Raw genomic sequence first — 20,256 nt, 5'->3', positions numbered from 1 at the left:
GTGACACAAAGGTTTGGTCTCTGCATGGGGTTGTTCTTCTCAGCATTAAAACAAAACATAAACTTTACTTGGATTGGGACATGTATATATATTTTTTTCTTTCCTACTGAACAATGAAACTTTGCTTGTGTATTTAGATAGACTGATCTACTTTACGGGGTACTGTTGTTAATTCCAGATTAGATCTTCTTTTCTTTCAGAAGCGCCTAAGGTCTTTGTGGCAAAGACCTAGATGGGTGTCGGGAACATTCCTCTTATTTAAATTCACATCGAGATAAAATCCTCACGCATTTCCTGCAGCCCTGCGGATCCATAATGGACATCTCTCACACCACCAACTGCAACCTGAACCCTTGATGCAAGACGGCAAAGATCCAAGTTTTCATGTTGTTTAAATCTAATTCTGACCTGACCGTCTGAATGATAGAACAGGAGATGTGTATTATGGATCAAGAGTCATTAAACCATGTAGCATTTTTTCATGTTACTGGCCAGTTCTGGAAAGGTTGTGCAAATTCTGGCTTCTGGTTTTGTATTAATATGAAAGTTTTCAAGAGTTGATGTGATTGGCGAACTCGCACACATCAAAGAGAAACATTGGTCTCAAGAGTGAGAGATGCATTACTACATATTTATAACCTGATACACAATCTAATTAATTCCCAAAGCGTATTTTTGATTCATTGTTTTTAGAAAAAGTTATCTCTCCTTTGCAATTAGAAACTCTCTTAAGAGAGTTTCTAATTGCAAATATTCTTAAATATTCTTTTTAAATCAGTCGGCCTAGATATAATATGAGATGAAAAATTTCAGTTCAGTTCAGAAACACTTTATTTTTCCCGAAGAAAATAAAATCTCATTGTAACTCGTATCATCTAAGCATTCTCAAACGGTCGTCATCAGTATTACTGGAAGTTAAACACGGACCTCTTAGATTAGAAATTCAGCAATCAGAATTTTTCTGATCAACTTTCGATGGCATTTCTACACACACACACACCTTAATAAAGAGAAAATGTGCTGCAGGTTCTTTGTTAGGTAGCAGTTTTTAAACATATTTATCCCAATTTGTGAATCCCTAATCTTTCATCTGATTTTTATTGAACACAAACTTCCGGTTTGTAGATATTTTTATGCTCCAAAAATGGTTGTGGTTCCTAATTATGATGCGTTTGTTTAGTGAATTGGAAATCCTTTTTTTCCAGTGCTACTGATTGTCGATTAAGGTTAACATTGACCACCTCTAATCTGTGGTTAATTTTGTAATATTGGTTTTTACTTTGATCTGTTCTAACTTTGAAACATAAGCCCTTCCTCTGGATTGAGGTTAAAAAAATCCTCACTCACCTTTACAGAACTGCATATTTCTTTTTTTTAGAATAATTTCAACGTACAAAGAGGTTTAAGAAAGATGGAGAACACAATTTGCATTTGACAGAAAACGGTGGGGTGTCAGAGTGACACAGAGACAATCAACTGACTGCTCAACCTGACATTCAAAATCCCTGCAGCACTGAACAGAGATGTCACCCCGTGTCCTAATTTTTGAACATGCAGCCACATACAACCTTCAGGAGACAAAATACACAATGTGTATGTACAACTTTTGTTTATTTGCATCATACACAACCATACACATTCGCTTGTCTTGCAGTACAGTAGCACATACAACACAGGACATGTACACCAGTTTACCCATCCATTACCACCAGCACACAAGCCTGAAGACTTTTATCCCTCATCAGAAAGAATATTCAGTAGCATAGTAAATCCCCCCGAAATTACCTGCATTAAAAATTAGCAAAAAAAGCAAAACAAACTTATTCACAAGCCAGCATCAGTGCAGCTGTGCAGTAATATGCTCCATGAATACTGAAACTGTTTTTTCACATTAGAAGGGAGTGCTCCATCATTTCCGGTGCACTTAATTTTTTAACACAGTTCAGCAGATAAACAGCAGTTCAACTGGTTATTTTACCGTAAACAAAAACAAGGTGCCACAGTAATTAGTAGTACATACATATAAGATGGCAACAGATCCAGTCTGTCCACGTTGTGAGTGCTGCAGTGGGGATCACTATGGATAAATGACTGGACAAAATTTCAACAGGAAGTGGTGAATGGTGAGGATTTAAGTTCTACATTTGCCTCTAGACATATCCACATTAGTCAACTTTCTATTTTACAAGCAAAACTAATATCAAGCAAAAAATAAATGAAACATATTCAGACACCTTGCTTTCCTGGATTAAGGCGAATACATGAGGCTACATGGTGACAATGAGGGATGACAACATAAGTTATACCATTCAAAGATTTTCTAAAGAAGAAAAATAAACTTTAAAAACATGTTTTTAACCAGGCATGTTGTTGCATCGCCTCTTATAACAAGTCTTGATGAAAATCACTTGAATGAGGTCTGTAACCTTGCTCATGCATTAATAGGAGGTTAGTTGGGATTTTATCATTTTCATTCCCCTTTCCTGTTCATATTCTGTAAACGTGAGGCAAAGCAGCATTGGAAATGAGGGTATTGTTTTGGATAGGGCTGCACAATATATTGCAAATTTATCGCAACACCACTCTACGCAATATCGCAAAGAACCGCCAGAACTGCAATAAGTGTTGGCTACTTTTTCAAGTAGCATGCACTCAAGCTCTTTATGCTTGTAATACTTAGATACTCTTGTTTAATGCAGCACAAAAATTAAGATGATGCCATTATGGTCAAATCATTAAGCAATTATAACTTAGCTGTTTCAGTTCCAAGGTAAAAGAAACTACATTTGAGCTGAATATCAACATTCGCCAGTATTATCGTATGTTTTTTCTTTTGTTTTTTTCTAATATTGTGCAGCCCTAGTTTTGCAAGAGGCCCTGCTAAGATGGTTTGTGGAGGGTGTGAATGCAGATAAATGTTATTCAAAGGTGTTATTTAATGCTTCCAGAACAATATTGAAAAGGCAGCGGTCCATTTTAAACAACCTAAAAGCAAATAACTAATACTCATTACTCATATTCATTAGACAAACCATGTTTTTGATCTTAAACATGGGTTGGTTTTGAAAGCTGTACAGTATTTTTCATCTCCATGATAATGGTCCAGAGACTCCTGGAATAAAATGATCACCATGGAATCAAGTATTGCTCATATATATGTGCACTCTGTGCAAATATAGAAATAATAAACGTACTGTAACTTTTTTTTTTATTATATAAGATATCTATACAGCCAACAAAGGCCACAACTGTGGCATCGTATACATTTTTCAAAATTTACATATGTTCATCTGTACATGCACCTGTAGTGCAAGGAATTTTTTTGTTTATTCTAGAGCGAGATAAGGGCAGTTTATTTATTTGGACAACTCAGCAACTTATTTTAAATGGTCCAGTTTAGGTTATTTTGCTCCTTCACCTTTTCGTACGTAACTTTTTTCTCGTATGAAATAGAAACATCCACTGCAGGCTTCATTCATACTACCTGTGCATCAATTTCTACCCACCAAGGGAATATTTTAAACCAGCTTTGGCAACCAAGGATTTAAAGTAATTCTTTAAAGCAAAAATTTACACTACATAAACAACACAACTGTTTTTTTTTTTTTCTGGTTTTACTGTGTGGATAATGACAGCCAACATCTTCACAATGTCTTTTGCTTTAAATCTGAGGTCAATTATTTTGCACCAAAGCACATTCATCTCTGGGACACAGACCCCTGTCTCCCTCCTTTCTGGATCTAACCACGATGTCACAAAAGGAAGCTGTGTGTTTGGGATGTTCCCTGAAAACACATCAACTTTCACCTTCAATTAAGTGAAATCTTGTGAATTGTATCAGAAGTGTACAAAGCAATGACCTCATCATTTGGGTTTTCACAAATTGCTTAAAGTTTCTTTGTGACTTAACTAAAAATAACTTTGTTCCACTTGACTGACTTAAAAAAGAGGTTCAGTGTAATTCAGTGTTGGTAAGTAAAAAAAAATACTTAGTGTATTTAAATAGCTTTTTTTATCTGTAGAATATAAAATAAATACTTTAAAAATTGGTTGTCAAGGAGCAAAATATACTCTCCCAATATTTCAGAAAATATTTTTCAAAATGTTATAAGTTTATCTTTGGAATTTATGAAAGTCCTGCAAAAATAGTAATTAAAAAAAAAAAAAACTAACTGATGTAATTCAGCCAATAAAATGCAAGTATAGTTGGGGAGGAAATTACACCGGTTAAGAAATGGTGACGGGGCAAATTGACCAGGAGCTGGACCATTTGCTCATGTCAAAATAAGTAAAGAAAACATATCAAGGGTCTAACATCAAGCTGCAACAAAATAACACCTTCCGTTATGCACAAAGTGATACATTTCTGCTTCAGTAAGTGCACTAAAAATGAGAGAAATAATTAGACGTGTTGTCAAGCATAGAAGATAAGTTCAGGAATCTGCCCTCCCTGCACCCCGGTGCCGTTGGTGCTGTCTGAGGAGCACTGGAACTGGAATGTCACTTTACCACACTGTACCTCTGTCATCCCTTCCTGTCCGAAGTAGCTCAACTCATTTCCGTCCAGAACAACACTGGCAGTGTAGAAAGTATCTGGCTCAATTTGGACCGGATACTCGAACCATACTGGAAAGGTGTTGCTGGACCCGTCAGAGAAGTATTTATTGAGGTTTTGCCCCAGCAGCACACCTTGACGCTTCAGCTCTATCTTGGCGCTGTACTCTGCTGAGCCACAGCTAGATCCGTACAAGCCAAACCCGGCGATAAAAACTCTTTTATCCACAGCGAACTGTATGCTGTCACAGCGGCCGCGGTAGCGCCACTGATTGCTTCGATAGGCACAGGACTGAAATCTGTGGCAGCGCTGCGGAGTCAGGCCCTTCCTCTGTTGACTTGCAAACTTAAGCTCGGGCTTCTTGGCTGCCGTGTACCACAAGAAGATGTCGTTGGTCTCATTAAGCGTCAACACACCAGACTGGGCCGCTCCATTGGCAAAGTCATCCAGAGCCATTGTAGGGATACGTATGAGGTACATGGCCTTTCCCAGGACCTTACGCTTGTTGTCAGTAGAAGATGTGAGCTCCTGTCTCTGACACTCGGCCTCAGCCCAGCTAAGTGCAGCCTCGAAGACCACTATCTCTTTAGCATTGAGCGTCTCTCGCTGTAGGATGCTCTCCAGGGTCTGGGAGTCGATGTCACAGAAACCCTCTGAACGTAAAGCCAGCTCAGCCTGGGCATCAATCACCTCCCAGCAGCGCTGTGTCAACTCTGGCTCCTCGAACAGGCAGCTCTGGGAGAGCAGCACGCAGGCGTTCTTGGCGCTCAGACTTGTCTCTAGGAAGTTGACGCAGGCGCGTGCCAGGTGAGGGACAATGTACTTTTTGGCAGCATAGAGAGTGGCCAGCACGGTGTCGGCAGTCAAGTCAATTTCATCACAGTATATATACCTGTTGGAGTAGAAATTGGACGTTAGACACATCAACAAACTATGATGTTTAGCATGTTGTAAAATCAGGCGAGGTAGAATAGCAACATTATTGAAATTAGGAAATTTAGTGAAAGGAAATTGTGAGTTTACCTCGTTGTAAAGTCATTTATTTAGTCAATATTTAGTTCAAATTGGATCAATACTAAAGAATAATAAAAAATAATAAATGTTGAAGAATAGGCTTTTGTGAAAATTTTATTTAAAATTTGATCAAAATGCAGTTTCTGTTGAGGAATAAACCAGAAAATCCTCAGATTTTCTGAATCTTTTGGGCAGATTGAGTCCCATTTAAATGGGCTAAAACTGCACATCAAGTGCCCAACATGACAACATCATGACTCAGCATTTTGACTCAGGTTTATCTTGTTGACACCTCAGACATTTAGCTTTTTATGTTCCTGTCGAGTAAAGTGAGAGTGAACCCATTGGTGATAATGGAGCTGAATGAGACTTTCAGAAAGAAGATTGCAGCAGCTTTTTGCTCTAGTAAGGAGTTTAAAAAGGTCTCTAAATAATCTGAAATCAGCCAATACACTGTACAGAACATAGTCTCCCAATGGAGAACACTAACAAACCACAAGCCAAGCCTGTCCATCCAGGCAAGGTCAACCTGAGAGCAGACTGCAAAATGCTAAAAATATTTTCCAAAAATCTTTTTTGTGCTGTTGATGTGAAAGTGCATCCCTGCATAGCCAGAAATAAACTGCACAAGTTTAACTTTCATGAGAGATGTGATGAGGGAACCATTTCTCTCCAAGACTAACATGAAAGTCATACTGAGCAAAAACAGACATAGACCAAGACTTATGGAATAGCGTTTCTTTGGGAGATGAGTTTAAAACTAGATAATTGAGACACCAGAACAGAGGACATGTTTGGTATTTTTAGGGGGAAAAAATCCTGATACCAACTATAAAGCATATAGGTGGATGTGTCATGGTTTGGGGAAGCTTGTGCTGCAGCAGGACCTGAACAGCTCATCACAGAATCCACTATTAGTTCTACCGTGCATCAGAGTGTACTTTATTTATTTATTTATTTATCACTTAATGAGCAAAAAATGTAATTTTGGGTGTTTCACTGTAATTAAATCAGCATTCTTTCCTCAGAAAACATGAGTGTGATTCTTTTTGGCATAAATGAGTCAAAGATTGTACTTATGTACTCTCACTACAGATAATACGCTTGACTATTGCATGGACGGGTGTAATAAGTCATATGAGTTTTGAGCAGTTTCATCCAAAATATAACAGAAAAGCGTTGATCTAGACAAAGAGCATCAGTAACATATCAGTGATGTGAGGGAAAAATAGACAAACAGTCTGAACCTCCTTACTTTAGCATGGCCAGAAATGCTGCTGGTTCCACATCTGGTATGTGAATTTCATCTTTGTTCTCCGCAAGTTCACCATAAAACATGGCGTGAAACACTGAACTGCCCACAGCCAGTACGTACTGTGGAAAGAAGAAGAGAAAACACTGTGACAATGGAGGATATACATCTTACTAGCACATCTCTGTATCTTTGTATGTACAGTTATGGAGGTTTGAGATTTCGAAAATGATTCATGCCCCAGACTTTTTGCCAATGGCACTTGTTAGTCATCTTGTATGAGGGTGCAGCTTAATATCTGACCACAATATCAAAAAAAAAAAAAAAAACATTAAGTGAAATCTTAACAATATAGAGTCTGCATACCATCAGTATGATAGGTAGATAGATAGATGGATAGATAGATAGATAGATAGATAGATAGATAGATAGAAATATTTAATCAGAGGAATTGCCTAAAATCAGGCGCTTAGAGCTTGTTTGCAGTTAGAACCGCCTGATGCCTGTGATGGCAGATAAAAGCTTATGCAGTAATTACTGAGGTCGGGTTGTAATTATTTTTGCTCAGGTCATTTTGTAAAACCACTAAAAAAAGCAAATGTTTCATTTCTGTGAGAACTCTGACCAACAATGACTAGACAATAGATTATGCCTGGAAAACCTAGCCTTTTGTTTAAAGTAAACACATTTGTTATCCGACTATGCAAAGTTTGGCATAGTCAGATGGATATGCGAAAGACGAGGTCCAATATATCCTTTTTTTGTTTGGATAAAAATGCAAGTATCTGAGAAAAGCTTAAGTCATGGAAATATTTAATCCTTTGATTTTTCTCTGCAGTTCTTAGCCAGCTTTCCTTTTCCCTGCGGACAGGAAGGCAGATTTCTAGATACTTAACAGAGTGCACTAAAGGTTCAGTTTGCTGGAATTAATGAATTATCTGAATCATGATGAAATTAGATGCAACACAATCACCGTTTTCATTAATAGGCACGCTTCGATTAGACACTGCAGGGCCTCAAGTTCTGTTTATAAACTCAGGTTTCAGATCTTTGTGTGGAAGTGTTTGTGCGAGCATGTGTAGGTGAAGATGTGGGTGGCATAAATTTCCTGAAATAAATTTCTCTAAATTGCAGCCAGTCAGGGGGAAATGCTCGAAAAGATGTCACTATTGTTGTAGATGCTGGTACATGCTGTAATACAATTTTCTAAAACATATATTGTTTCCTTCATTATGGGAGACACACATGCTCTTGTATGTGGATTAAGGAACAATATAGTAGAAATGAATTAAATTAGCCTCAGGTCATGCTCTAATGTACTTCATAGATATAAACAAATGTAATGCTTTTAGCTATTTTCTTGGCTTGCTAAGGAACTAACTGCAAAGCTAATGGTTGTGTAATTTCCTGCCAACTGGACACAATAAAGATTGCTGAGCTGAATATCTTTAAATCCTATTGGTATAATGTCTCAGCATAAAGGGCCATCAAATCATTCTTCCATAACTGTTCTCTCTAAATGCACCAAGAGCACTGCAGCTCCAAATCATATATAATTCATTTGGTCCCATATAATGAACCAAAAGAGAGAAAATGGAGCTATTGAAAGCTAATGTGGTTGGACGGGTGAATTTAAGATATTAAAGGGACTTACCGTATTAATCTTGTGTAATTGTGTTTAAAGTAAGTAAATGTGAGAGTGCATTCATAGAGGGCATACGGTCTAAGAAAAAGTTGATCTTAATTATTTATCTGAACATCTTGAAAGAGCAGACACTTCAGTGGGCAGAGGAAACAAAGACGTTGGGCTAAGTAACATTATGGTACAAGTTAGATATAATACTAACTATCTGAGCATCTAATGATAACTAATCTTTTCTTAAATAAAGCAGACTTATTTGCAGGTTTTAAATTGTTGAAATTAGCACCTAAACAGCTGGAATTTAATTGAAACCGACTGAAGTAGTTCTGATCTTTGCATTTATGGTCTATTGAGAGCTGAGTGGGATTTTCCTGCTTGAAATTCCGCTCTTATTTACGAATTAATAAGCGATAACATACTTTTTTCTAGTTTTTCATCAGTAAATTGCTTATTAGTAAAAGTTTGGTATCATGTTTGCAGAAGACATTTAAAAATGCCTTGTGACCTGGTTAAACTTTAGTTATTTTTCTCTAACTGAAAGTCAGGGACAGAAGTTAGCGTAGTTACGCATCAATTCGAAAGCTTGCTCCCTTTACTTATTTGTGAGAAAAATTCTGATTTTTAAAAAAAACAAAAAAGTCAAACATTTTTAAATGTATGAAGTCATAGCAGATATCTGCAGAGTAATCTATAAAGGTTCAGTGACTGAAGTAGTTTAAGGAATGCTTAAACGAGTTAGTTGTGAATTATAACATTACAGTATACGAAATCTTTTCTAAAATCTTTCCTAAGAGCATTTTCACACCCATAGTTCGTTTACTTTTATCCAAATCAGTTTTTGAGTTTAATTTCTAACTTTTCCTGGTGGTTTGGTGTCTGAAAGCACGTGAAAAGAATTTAATCAAATTGTTAGTTTTTCTGGTTACTATTTCAGACAAAACAATTGAATAAGTGGTATGATTTTGAGAGCCTGGCTTGAAGCTTACATGTCAGTTTATGCTTAGCAAAAAAAGAAATGCATTGTCATTTATTCTACCGCATCCCACAATGCAACACATATCTGAATATGGGAAGTCATTTGGCTGAAGTTTGCAGCCACCGACTGGTTGAGGTGTAGGATTGAGGTGGGATCACATTCAGACCATAAACACATCACTCTAGAGTTTGTTTGAAACTGAGGTGGTCTTCGTACCTGGTGTGCGGTTTAGTCTGCACACTAATGCGAGTCCTTGGGTTTTCATCTGCCTAAATAAATCGCACTAATGGAACAACCAAACCAGGGATCACTTTAAATGGACCCTAATATTTGTAAATTCCCATTCTTTTCTCATCTTCCTTTGTTGGATTTAAAGTCAGTTACCCCCAAAGCAGTTCTGAAAAGCATAGTTTGGGCTGAGACAAGGGCGAATCTGTTTTGTGTGAGATGACTGCTGAGGAGGAGACGACCCCTTCCTCTTGCTCGCTCTCTTTCAGCCTCATTTATATAAATAATTGAAGACTGTCTTGGAAAAGACACATGGTGCGGAAGTGAGAACAGAGCACAAAAGATTTCACTTCCACAAAAGCACAGGATGGAAGATTATTATTTTCATGCTTCTATGAAATGACCTTCTATGAAACTCAGCCTGCCTGATCCCTTGTTTGTTGATTTCCCTTTCTTGTTGCTTTTATTTTTACTGATATAGATTCTTACTCTGTGGCCCGGCAGCCGCTGGGTCCTTCCAGGCTGACCCACGACAAAATGAACATCTGCCATCAGCTCATTGTTGAACATCACTGAATTTCTGAAGGGAAAGAAAAGCAGAAGAACAAAATCAGTACGTCTGTATAGTATTTCAGCTGTTTGGTAACATTACTGCTCGGTAGCATCCTTCATCCTGCTTTATTTAAACTAAAGCAGTCTCATCCGTATGAGTTCTCCTCATACCATTTCGTTTTATGTCTTCTCTCTTCACAAAGACAGACGAACAAGACTGCAAACTTAATGGAAAGTCCCCGCTGTGAAAGAACGGGACCAACAATAAAGCTGTGCTCATATATTATTGAGTACATGTCACTGGGGTGGGTAAACAGCCCCGCGACGTTCTGGAGAGACAACAAAAGCCAGGTCAGAAAAAAAAGAAAAGCCCACGTTTTGCTCCGAACAGCTGGGGCCTTTTACAGATAGGCCAAAGTAAATATTTAGCTTTTAGCACAGATCAGCCTCTGCATGTTGTGCATATCAAACACACTTGCTGCCTGTCTGTTCTCCACTGCATCAGAGCAGTGAAGGCTGGAGGAGTGGGAGAGGCTGTAAACAGAGGTCTCCCCAACAGAATGAGGACAGTGCTGACAGAACACCGGCACAACGGCAGGGGCCGGTTGCAGCCGTCGAGGTACACCGAGGTTTTAAACGCATACGGTTAACGTGTGCAGTTTAAAGCTGTTTCAATAAGATTCCAGTGGATTGGCTGGAATGATTGCTGAGCACTGCTTGTCCAGATGGCTGAGAAAAAGGCTCCTTCCTACACTTTTCTCTTGCTCACAAAAATGATACATTTTGCCTTTTGGAAACATTTTGATTTGTGAAACACATGAACAATATGTAATCTAAAAGACTGCAACCCATTGCTCTTATTAAGGTGATATTGTTTTAAATTTGATAAGCTGCAGAATGTCAGATAGCTACCTAAGCAGATAGCCAGACCACCTAACCTGTTAATACCAGATTGTTACACTACTATGAAGATTATGAATATTTGAAGTTCAATTTCCCAACTGCAAAAAGCAAGAATTTTAACACCATTACAAATTATTTATGGTCTACTTTAATAAAAACAACAAAATTGTTATATTTTTTGTTTTAATTTTCATTCAATGATCCTTATACTGTTTTTTTTTTCTTTTTTACTTAAGACAATCATACCATGACACTCTCACATTCCCTATAGCTAACCACAAATATGAAGCTCACTAGCTTGCATTAGTTCTGTCTGAGATACTGATAAATGAGAATCTTTCTACAAGTTTCTCATTCATCAGTACACATGTAAGTCTCCAAATAGTTGCAGTCATGAGAATCATTTGTGTTGCAGTGTGCAGCTTCCCTGTTTGGCGTACTGTACCTTTCTCTTATAGTTGAGTAGAGTCCCTGCCAGTTGCAGTTCTGTATCGTGTTGTTGTTGTTGAGGTTCTGCTGCTGGTACTCCTGCACCGTGGTGCTGCTGCTGCTGGTGGTGGTGGTGGTGGTGGATGCCGGCTTCTTGGTGGGAAAAATTTCCGCAGACATCTTCTTCTTCTTCTTGCTCCTCAGGGTGATTATCTCATAACAGACTGGGGGCAGCTTGGAGCTGCCACTGGCATTCCCTTTTTTGGAGCTTTTGCTTGACTTGCTTTTCACCGAGTCAGGAAGCATTAAGAAGAAAGTCAGACATTTCATGTTCCTTCCCTTGGCATCGACCATGAGTGTGTTCAACTGCTGAGCAGTGGGAGAGCATGCAGAGAAGACATCCGGCAGGAGTAGCCAGGTGTGATGGAGGGCTGAGGGGGATGAGGACAGGAGAGATTTGAGCCGCTCTGAGCAGTTCGGCAGCAAGAGTCCTGCGTGAGGTCTGCTCCACCAGCTTTTGGAACTACTAGGATATGTCTCTTCTCTGTTTTCTCACTTCCCTGAAGAAGAAGCTTCAAACCGGCAATCTGAAGGCTTTTCTCTGATGTGAAGTTTGATCTGGTGATGGAGAGCCTTTCAGGGTTCCCATCTTTGCTTGTCCAGAGTGATAAGATCAGCTCTTCAAATCCACTTCTTCTCTCCTCCTCTCCTTGCCGTTCTCACTCGCTGGCTCACTGAGGGTTGTCCTGACAGCTCCAGATTTAGTATCGCTGCAGTTGTCCTCAGGCAGCACCTTTTACTCAGGTCCTGTCATTTTGCCCTCTTTCTCCCTCTGTGCTTTTCATCCCCTCTCTGCCTCTGTTCATCTGTGACTCTTTTTCTCTGTGTGGCAGGATCGTTTTTTCCCCCCTCTCTTGCTCGGAGCAGACTCATCTGCAGGATGCAGGAGCTGTGAATGCTGCGCTGCTCCGCTCAGCCTCTCGTTCTGCTGACTACAGGGGTTGAATGGGAGAGCGCAGAAGAGATCGAGAGCCCCCGCATGCCCGCCCCCCTCTCAACACAGTTTAGAGCTCTCTCAGGAGCTCAGCCAATGGCAGCAGGCAGCATTTATGATTAGCTAATTCAGCCTATAGGGCTGCACATGCTTGAATATGTAATTGGGTACGTCTCAATTAAAGTGGCAGTCATGTCTCATAAGAAAGACAGATTAATCCACAGCTTTTCCTCCATGTGTTTCATTTACTTGAAGCCAAAGGGTTCAATTTTAACTCCAATAAATAAACTTAATAATTGTTTAGGTAGAATTTGATTAGTCATCATATGACATTTGTATTGAATGCAGTTGAAAGTATCAAATCCCCACCTATAGTGGGATTACACTGCTTCACCATAGATTTCTACCTCCGAGATGTTTCAAACAACTTTTCTTTGAAAGAACAAGAAATGCCTTCAAAGATGTCTTTGTAAATTTTTTATCATCCCATCCGGAGAGTACATGGAGCTAAGAATACAATGTACTCTCAGCACAATGTTCTCTAAATGCATATGGATTATTTGTCCTTCTTGTTTAACTTGCACAGTAGCTTTACTTTTTTCCTTTGAGGCTTTAATTGTTTATTTACACCCTTGCCACGCTATTGAGTATCTGTCCTGCATTTCAGCTGCACAAAGATACAAGACTTTTACGTAAATAACACTCCTTCACTGAACACTAGAGAGGCATCTTTTTTTTTAATGTATCAATTCCAATTTTGCCGGTAATTGTTTCCTTTCTTACTAAATATGTGGGGACATATTTAATAATCAATTTATTCAAAGTTTCGATTGAGTTAATTATGATCTGTAAGTAATTATTTGCAATTAATCGCATTTTAATTGAAAACTATGTCAATCAAAATAAGCAACATTTTCAATTCAAAAACTAAATTGTTGAATAAATGGACATGTGAGCCCACAAAGATTTTTATTGTTTTTAATCTGTTGTTTGGGTTATTCAACCTTCAGATTGGTACAAAGGCTATTATACCCATTCAACTCTCCAGTGTTTCAGTAACAACTGATCATTCATTTAACTTATATAAATTATTTCTTCAGAAATGTGGGAAGTGAACTGAGACATTAGCGGTGGGCATGCCTGTGCTGCTGCAGCATGTTTTGAATCTTGCTGCCCAGATTAAGTCGAATCTAGGATGTTGAAACTCAGGCGTGTTAGCCTGCTTGGTCAAATTCTTAATTATTTTCAGCTTTATGTTCAGCAATGATGTTTTTTTCTTAGCCTTCTTACCAAAACCTTGTTTAAATGTGCAGGCTCACTTTTCTTCACATTTGATTTGATACTGTCACATATGCAGTTTGTCTTCATCTAAGTCAAGCTGTGATTTTTTTGTTTTTTTTGTTACAAAACTATCAAAACATTTTGTGCCATCAGCATCAGAGTTGTTACCAGATATTTGCATACACTGTATAAAAGCAGAACTATTTTGTCTGACATTAACTGACCCAACTGAAAGTTAGCATTACATATATAGTAAAAACATTCTTTAAAAATAATTTTAAGGTTAAATTACTCTGTTTCGTAGGTGGAGGAAGCTTCTTTTGAATGACTTCCCACTTGATATTTTTTAACATACGTAGTCCATTTTAAGATTGGCATTTTTAATTGTATATTATCACGATGGGTCTTCAGCCCATTTTCTATGGGTTGTGTGTATATGATTTCGACCAAAGAATTTGATTTTGACAGACATTTCTGCTGTATTTGGCTATTATTTAAGTTGGGATAATCATTTTGTAGATGTTTTGCAGAATAATTCACTTTCTGGGGTGTCATTATGTTTAAAGAGTTCATTATTTAACCATCTGTATTTGTTTGGTGATGAAAGCATAGCTGGGAAAAGACCTTTTAAAGTACTTTGCAGCTGATCTAGTGTCATCCTTAGGGTAATTTAGAAGAAACATTTGTTCTTAAGGTTTAACTTAGCTGTTGCTTCAACTCTTTCTGATCCTATTGTTTCATAAAATCACTAAATAATAAATTGACCTCCACTAGGTGGCCAGAGACTTAATGAAGTTCACTAAACAGTCAGATGACCAGGTTGTCGATACAAAATGGAAAACAAAGATTCAAGACTATGTTGTGATGGCAAAAACGTAACACACTGTTAAACACGCTTCACATTGTATAACAGCACAAACCTTTTCAAAACAGGACTTGATATTTTATAAAATGCTTAAATCCACGTCTCCCAAGTATCATTTTAGATAACCGGCATGAAGAGAAAAAAAAGTATTTGGTTAGTTTGCTATTTTATTTTCATAGTGTTGTGTTAGTGTTATTTCTATTAAAATGTGTGTTCATATTGCATTGCACATTCATAACAGTGAAAATAAAACTCACAAACAGAGTGGGATAAGTTAAATGAATTTACCGGTGAGACTCTTCCTTGAACCAGTCTCAATATTGATTTTTCCATAAAACCTAATTAACTGTCTTAGTGTTTTGCTGCACTGAGGAGCATTAGCCCGCTAAGCCCCCTGATACAGTGTACACTGTCAAACAGAGAAATTTGCTATGGCAACATGGAACCAACATTACGGGGCACCATACTCTGAAATTGCAGGCCACTAGAGATGTTACCCTGGTAACCAAATCCACAAGTAACACCAGAAAGGAAAAAAAAAACAAAAAAACATATTATGCAGACAAAAACAATGATGATGGGAAAAGGTTTTCTTGTGCTGTGTTTTTATTATTCCAGATAGATCCATTGTCATAAATGTCTATTATCTGCAGAAGTTAAAATGATGGTTCCTTATCTGAAACTGCTAATATGCGTAATAAATCTGACAGTTTTACAATTTATCTAACCGTACAGCCCAGGAGCTGCCTACAGTATTTGATTAATGCCACCAAATATCAGTTTTAAATGGTTTAATTGCATTTTCCCTCCATTCATCAGCAGAAAATGAAATCCTGTTGTTCACACATCCAGACTCGGGAGTGAAGGGAGGAAGTAATGATTGTGTTGTTACGTCGTCAACATTGATTTGATCTCGCATGTTGTCATCGCCTCGGCGCACATTTTCACAGAGAAGTGAAAAATTAGCATAACTGTAGTAACACTGCAATTAACACCGAGTTTAACAAAGACCAACAGCTGCTATAATCATCACATTTAACACAATTTTGCACATGCACACACATGTATGTGTGTGCATATGTAAATATACCATGAACACTGCTGGTTCAAGGTTTAGTCCTCTCAGAATTAAGGCTAGAAAATATTAAATGATTTTATATATTGATGGAACTACAGGTCTCTTAAATTCCTTTCCTCTGTACAGTTTTCTTCCTGCTGTGGGGTAGAAACATCAAAAGACAAAGTTAAAAAGCAGCAGAAGTCCAGCTGTGCCTTTGTTGATTGCTTCTTGAGGATAGCGCTCAATGAAACACCTTTATCTTCAAAGTTGTTTTACCAGGACACCTCCGTCCTATAAGAACTAACTACAGATGGTGTGCTGTACAAACAAACCAGAAAAGCAGACTGCTGAAATATGCTCAGTGTAAAAAAAAAAAAAAAAATCTGTATTGGTGTGAATTATTTTGGGTTCAGTGGAATTTGAATAGAATTTCTGCAAAACTCTGAATGCTAAGTCATTAGTTATGTTGTGGAGGTGGCTGCTTGCCACTTTGGGTTTGAGCACAGAGATGCCACCCTGTGTGGCGACAGAACTCTTCTGCAGAGGGAAACCTGCTGAGAGGCTTGGCTGAGCGCAGCGGAGGAGAGGGGAGGCTGCGAAATGAACTGTGATGTAGGGTTGGCACACGAAGGCAGGGATGGGATCCAGCAGCTCGCCGTCCACTGTTGGCTCTCCGTACCCCTCCTTTCTGCCTCCACCCCTCACTCTGCTGCCACCATTAAAGCAGGCAAGGGCACCTGACAGGTGGAAGGGGCGGAAGTGATGGCGTCCACCCAGATATGGGGCTTAGAAGTCCTGAAAGAGCTGGGGGGGGGTTTCAGTGGGGTCTTGGAGAGAGCTGGCAGTCGGGTGCAAGAACAGTGTGAGGGTTTGTGTGCACGTGCACTGCCCCAGCTAAAGTGTGTTTGTGAGGCTAAAATTTGTAGTTCATCCATCACTTTCCTTGATTTTTTTGTTACCATTTGCTGTCATTGGGGTTTAGTTATCAACATAATATGTTGGGGGGGTGGGAGGAGGACCAATTTTTATCTAATTTCAGGATGTGTCAATTCATATGTGAGTATATATCACTTCATGTTTATTTATTGTTCACTACCAAAACAACCTCAGTTGAGTCAACAATCCAAGCTCCTGCAAAGCACCATCAGAAAACGATCATGCTATGTCATGTTTAGAAGGCCTTTAAAGTTTTCAGTTTTTGTCTTTTGTTCGTTGCCAATTAGCATTCAAAGTCACCAGTGACAGCTGTGCACATTTCAGCTTTGTCATGTGAAAAACAGCTTTAAGTTGCAAGTACTTCAGAAATTTAACTGCTCTTGAATGCGTTCATGTACAACACTGCCAGTGAGTATTAAGTTTATTAATTCTTCCCACGCATGTCATTATGAAGTTATTCCCAAACCCATAATTGGATTTAAAAGAGGGATACCTAACACTCCTAAGCTAATGCAGTCCATGCTTGGGGGCTTTTGGATGAAACTTCTCAAAATGAGATTGAAAACGCTTTCATTCAGTCAAATTTTACCGTGGGCAGTTTCTTTAGGGGTACTGCAGAGGGTGTGGGCTTGCCTCTGGGGAGAATCTGCTGTAAAAGCCTGAGAAAGTTTATGAAGGCCATCATTTTAGCATGTGCATTTTTGCAGAACAGTGTGGTGTGTGAAGAACTAATTTGGGTTTGGTTGCTGCCAGACTGAGGCAGGACCTTATCTAGCACTTCTAATGTGCGACTGCTCAACACTTGTTGAGGTAAATCTACTTTGAAAATAACAAGATGTGACACAATATTTGGACACTTTCTTTGTGTTGGAGACTATGATTCATCTTTTCTGTCTGCCTTGCATTTTCTCTTCTGTCGCCCGTTTCTCCATTTATTATAGAAATTTTAACAGTGGGGTGGGCAAAACTATGAATAGATAGAAGTGTCAAAATAGCGATTGCTTTAAGCCAACAGATTTATGAGATGGGGGACTAATGTTTTTTTTTTTTTTTTTCCCCAAATCTATGTAGGTTTTTGACAAATCAGACCCACTGGCCTTCGCAGCACTCATGCTAGATTTAGCCTCTGTATTGCATAACTGCATTGTTAGTTGCAAATGGCAGTTATAGCAAATGGCAGGATAAACATTTAATTACAAAAATGCAGTGATCCTCTATTAGCAACTTGAACCCTTAACAACGTCTTGTCCAACAAATATCCCAACACACTTTAACTGGCCAGAAAGGCAGCTACACAGCAGATGAGATGATAGCCTCCCCTTTGGCTAACAATCAATATGTCACACTCGGAAGATCTATGGGGGTAATTTCACTTGCTGGGAACGCAAAGAAATACCAAAGATTGTAGGAGGTTTGCAAGAGCCAGAAGCTCCTCTGAATCACATGCAGAGCCACCATATAAAATAGGTACGTTGTTTTGGCCTGTGCAGGTCAATTTATATGCACCTATCCTGTGGCTGTGCTTGTGTTTCCCGGCATGTGTGTGTGTGTGTGTGTGTGTGTGTGTTGCAGCTAAATGTGTGGATACAGTAATGACAGTGTAGAGACGACCCTTTAACCCTGGCCCACAACACGCTCACATGCTGACTCCCACACATCCTATTCCATTGCTCACTCTTCATCTTCTCTGTGCTGTCGTATAAAACTGATTTGGCATAGTTTTCTGCATGTCTGCCCATTAATTGAATGTTTTCTACACACATATCCATTTAAGGTTTTTCAGATTGACCCTGCAAGACCCTGCATGTATGTTTGCATACATAAAAATAATAACCAAAAAAAAAAAAAATGACTGTATTGTGTACGCATGATATGTCCAAATGTCAGTGTTTAATACTTTCAAATTCAATTCTTTACTTGTGTAATAATTAACTAATTTCCTATGCTTTTTTTTTAAAACCACAGCTTTGTAAATAAAATGTGGCAAAGCTGTTTCTGGGTTAAGCAGTGTGATTTTTGCTCTAAAATGAGTTCCCAGTGTGTAATTAAAGGAGAAGTATTGCGCCTTTTTTACAAGTCATGCCAATGCCCTTAGGTTTTAATTAAATATACATGCTTTGGTTAAAGTAACAACAGAATGCAATATAACAGATCCCCTCTCACTCCTTTCTTTGCATACATTACCAGAGCTACATTATTATTAAATAACACTCAAAACACAAAACCAACTGCGTCTTTTGAGTTAGGTTGCGCTTTGTCGTCTTGTACAAGAGAGCAAAAAGTGTGAAATATATTTCTTTAGACAAAGTTTAAAGATTTTCTAAATCAGAATATAAAAATGAAACAAGGGTGTGTTTTTCAGCAAAACATTTACAGTCAAGAAAATGTTGTCGGTTAAGAAAAACAAAATAAACCTGCCAAGATGACCCTGTCAGTTACAGAACTTGAATATAATGAAAAGTAGCTAGACAGGACGGGGTTCATCATGATGAACAGAAAATTCAAGATTTGAAAATGAATCACAGCAGACGAATGACTGAGCTTAGTTCTCCTGAGTTTTTTGGTGACCCTCATGTTATGCATTGATGCCTATGTGTCCTGCAAGCCTAAACACAAAGAGAACTTGTAAAAAAAATTATATTGAATTTCCTTTAAAGATCATAGAGTTAATTTACTTTATTTTGTTAATGTATCTCATCACATGGATTTAATGATGTCTTATAGCACTTATACTCCTGGGTTGACTTGTTTTTTTCTGATCTTCATCAGACCACTCTTTTAACTTTCCTAGCTTGTCACATTGTTTCAGCTTTTGTTTTTTTGTTCCTATCTAGTTCCTTGCTTTGCAACCCCTTGTGTTCTCCTTTGAAAAACTAATTTGTGTCATCCATCTCCCTGTCTGCCACCTGCTCTTTGCATTTGCATTCTCACCTTTTACAACTCCTGACACTAATATCCCAGAAGTGACAGCTCCCGTGAAATGGTTTAAAAACGAGGTTTAGTTTTCAGGACCCTAGTGACCTTCTGCTGAATCTTTGATGGATGAATTTAAGTCAGTGGGAATTAATAAATCCTCAAAGTTTTCCGAGTTTTAAAAGAAGAATTTGCACTTTGAAGAAATTCTGCTTCAGTCATCCAGCTACATGAGGAAACTCTTCTTGGGCTTCCACAAGTAATGATCAAAATATTTCGATATATGAACAATAAGTACAGTTAGGATTTTGCTTGTGGGAAACATTGTAATCAATATCGATTGGCTTGCACACTAATCCAGTCTGGAAACAGCTTGCATATTCAGTGTTGAGGCTATTCTGAAAATGCGTAGGGGCAATACATCACTTCTGTTGACACAAGAGAGAGAGAGAGAGAGAGAGAGAGAGGATGCTGAGGAAGCAACTCTACAGTGAGCACAGTCTCCCTGTAAACCCAAGGTTAAGACTTTTATTAAAATATCCACCTTGCCACAGAACCAGTTGCAGGCTGTTGTTGTTTCAAATTCAGACTAGTAATTTATTTTGGAGGCTGAAATCAAGGTCCTACCAAGGTTGGAAGAAGAGTCCATTTCAGGA

At 38.4% G+C, this 20,256-nt stretch overlaps 1 protein-coding gene and 1 long non-coding RNA gene across 2 annotated transcripts; one reads left to right on the top strand and one right to left on the bottom strand.

Annotated features, from left to right (window-relative positions):
- Positions 1-1,594: 1,594 nt before the first annotated feature.
- Positions 1,595-12,583, bottom strand: btbd3b (BTB (POZ) domain containing 3b). Its single transcript, XM_007551530.2, has 4 exons — positions 11,568-12,583; positions 10,157-10,247; positions 6,825-6,943; positions 1,595-5,447 (listed from the first exon to the last, which is right to left on the bottom strand). Exons 1-4 carry the CDS (start codon positions 11,903-11,905, stop codon positions 4,415-4,417), a joined length of 1,581 nt encoding a protein of 526 aa, XP_007551592.1. The 5' UTR covers positions 11,906-12,583; the 3' UTR covers positions 1,595-4,414.
- LOC107836178 (uncharacterized) lies at positions 10,188-11,553 on the top strand. The gene is made up of 3 exons (XR_001662041.1): positions 10,188-10,280; positions 10,423-10,570; positions 10,725-11,553. It is a non-coding gene; the product is annotated as an uncharacterized LOC107836178 (long non-coding RNA).
- Positions 12,584-20,256: the final 7,673 nt, after the last annotated feature.

The sequence above is a fragment of the Poecilia formosa genome, unplaced genomic scaffold, assembly GCF_000485575.1.
Source record: "Poecilia formosa unplaced genomic scaffold, Poecilia_formosa-5.1.2 Scaffold42, whole genome shotgun sequence".
In the NCBI taxonomy this organism is placed as follows: domain Eukaryota; kingdom Metazoa; phylum Chordata; class Actinopteri; order Cyprinodontiformes; family Poeciliidae; genus Poecilia; species Poecilia formosa.
This window is presented reverse-complemented; position numbering and strand designations above follow the sequence as displayed.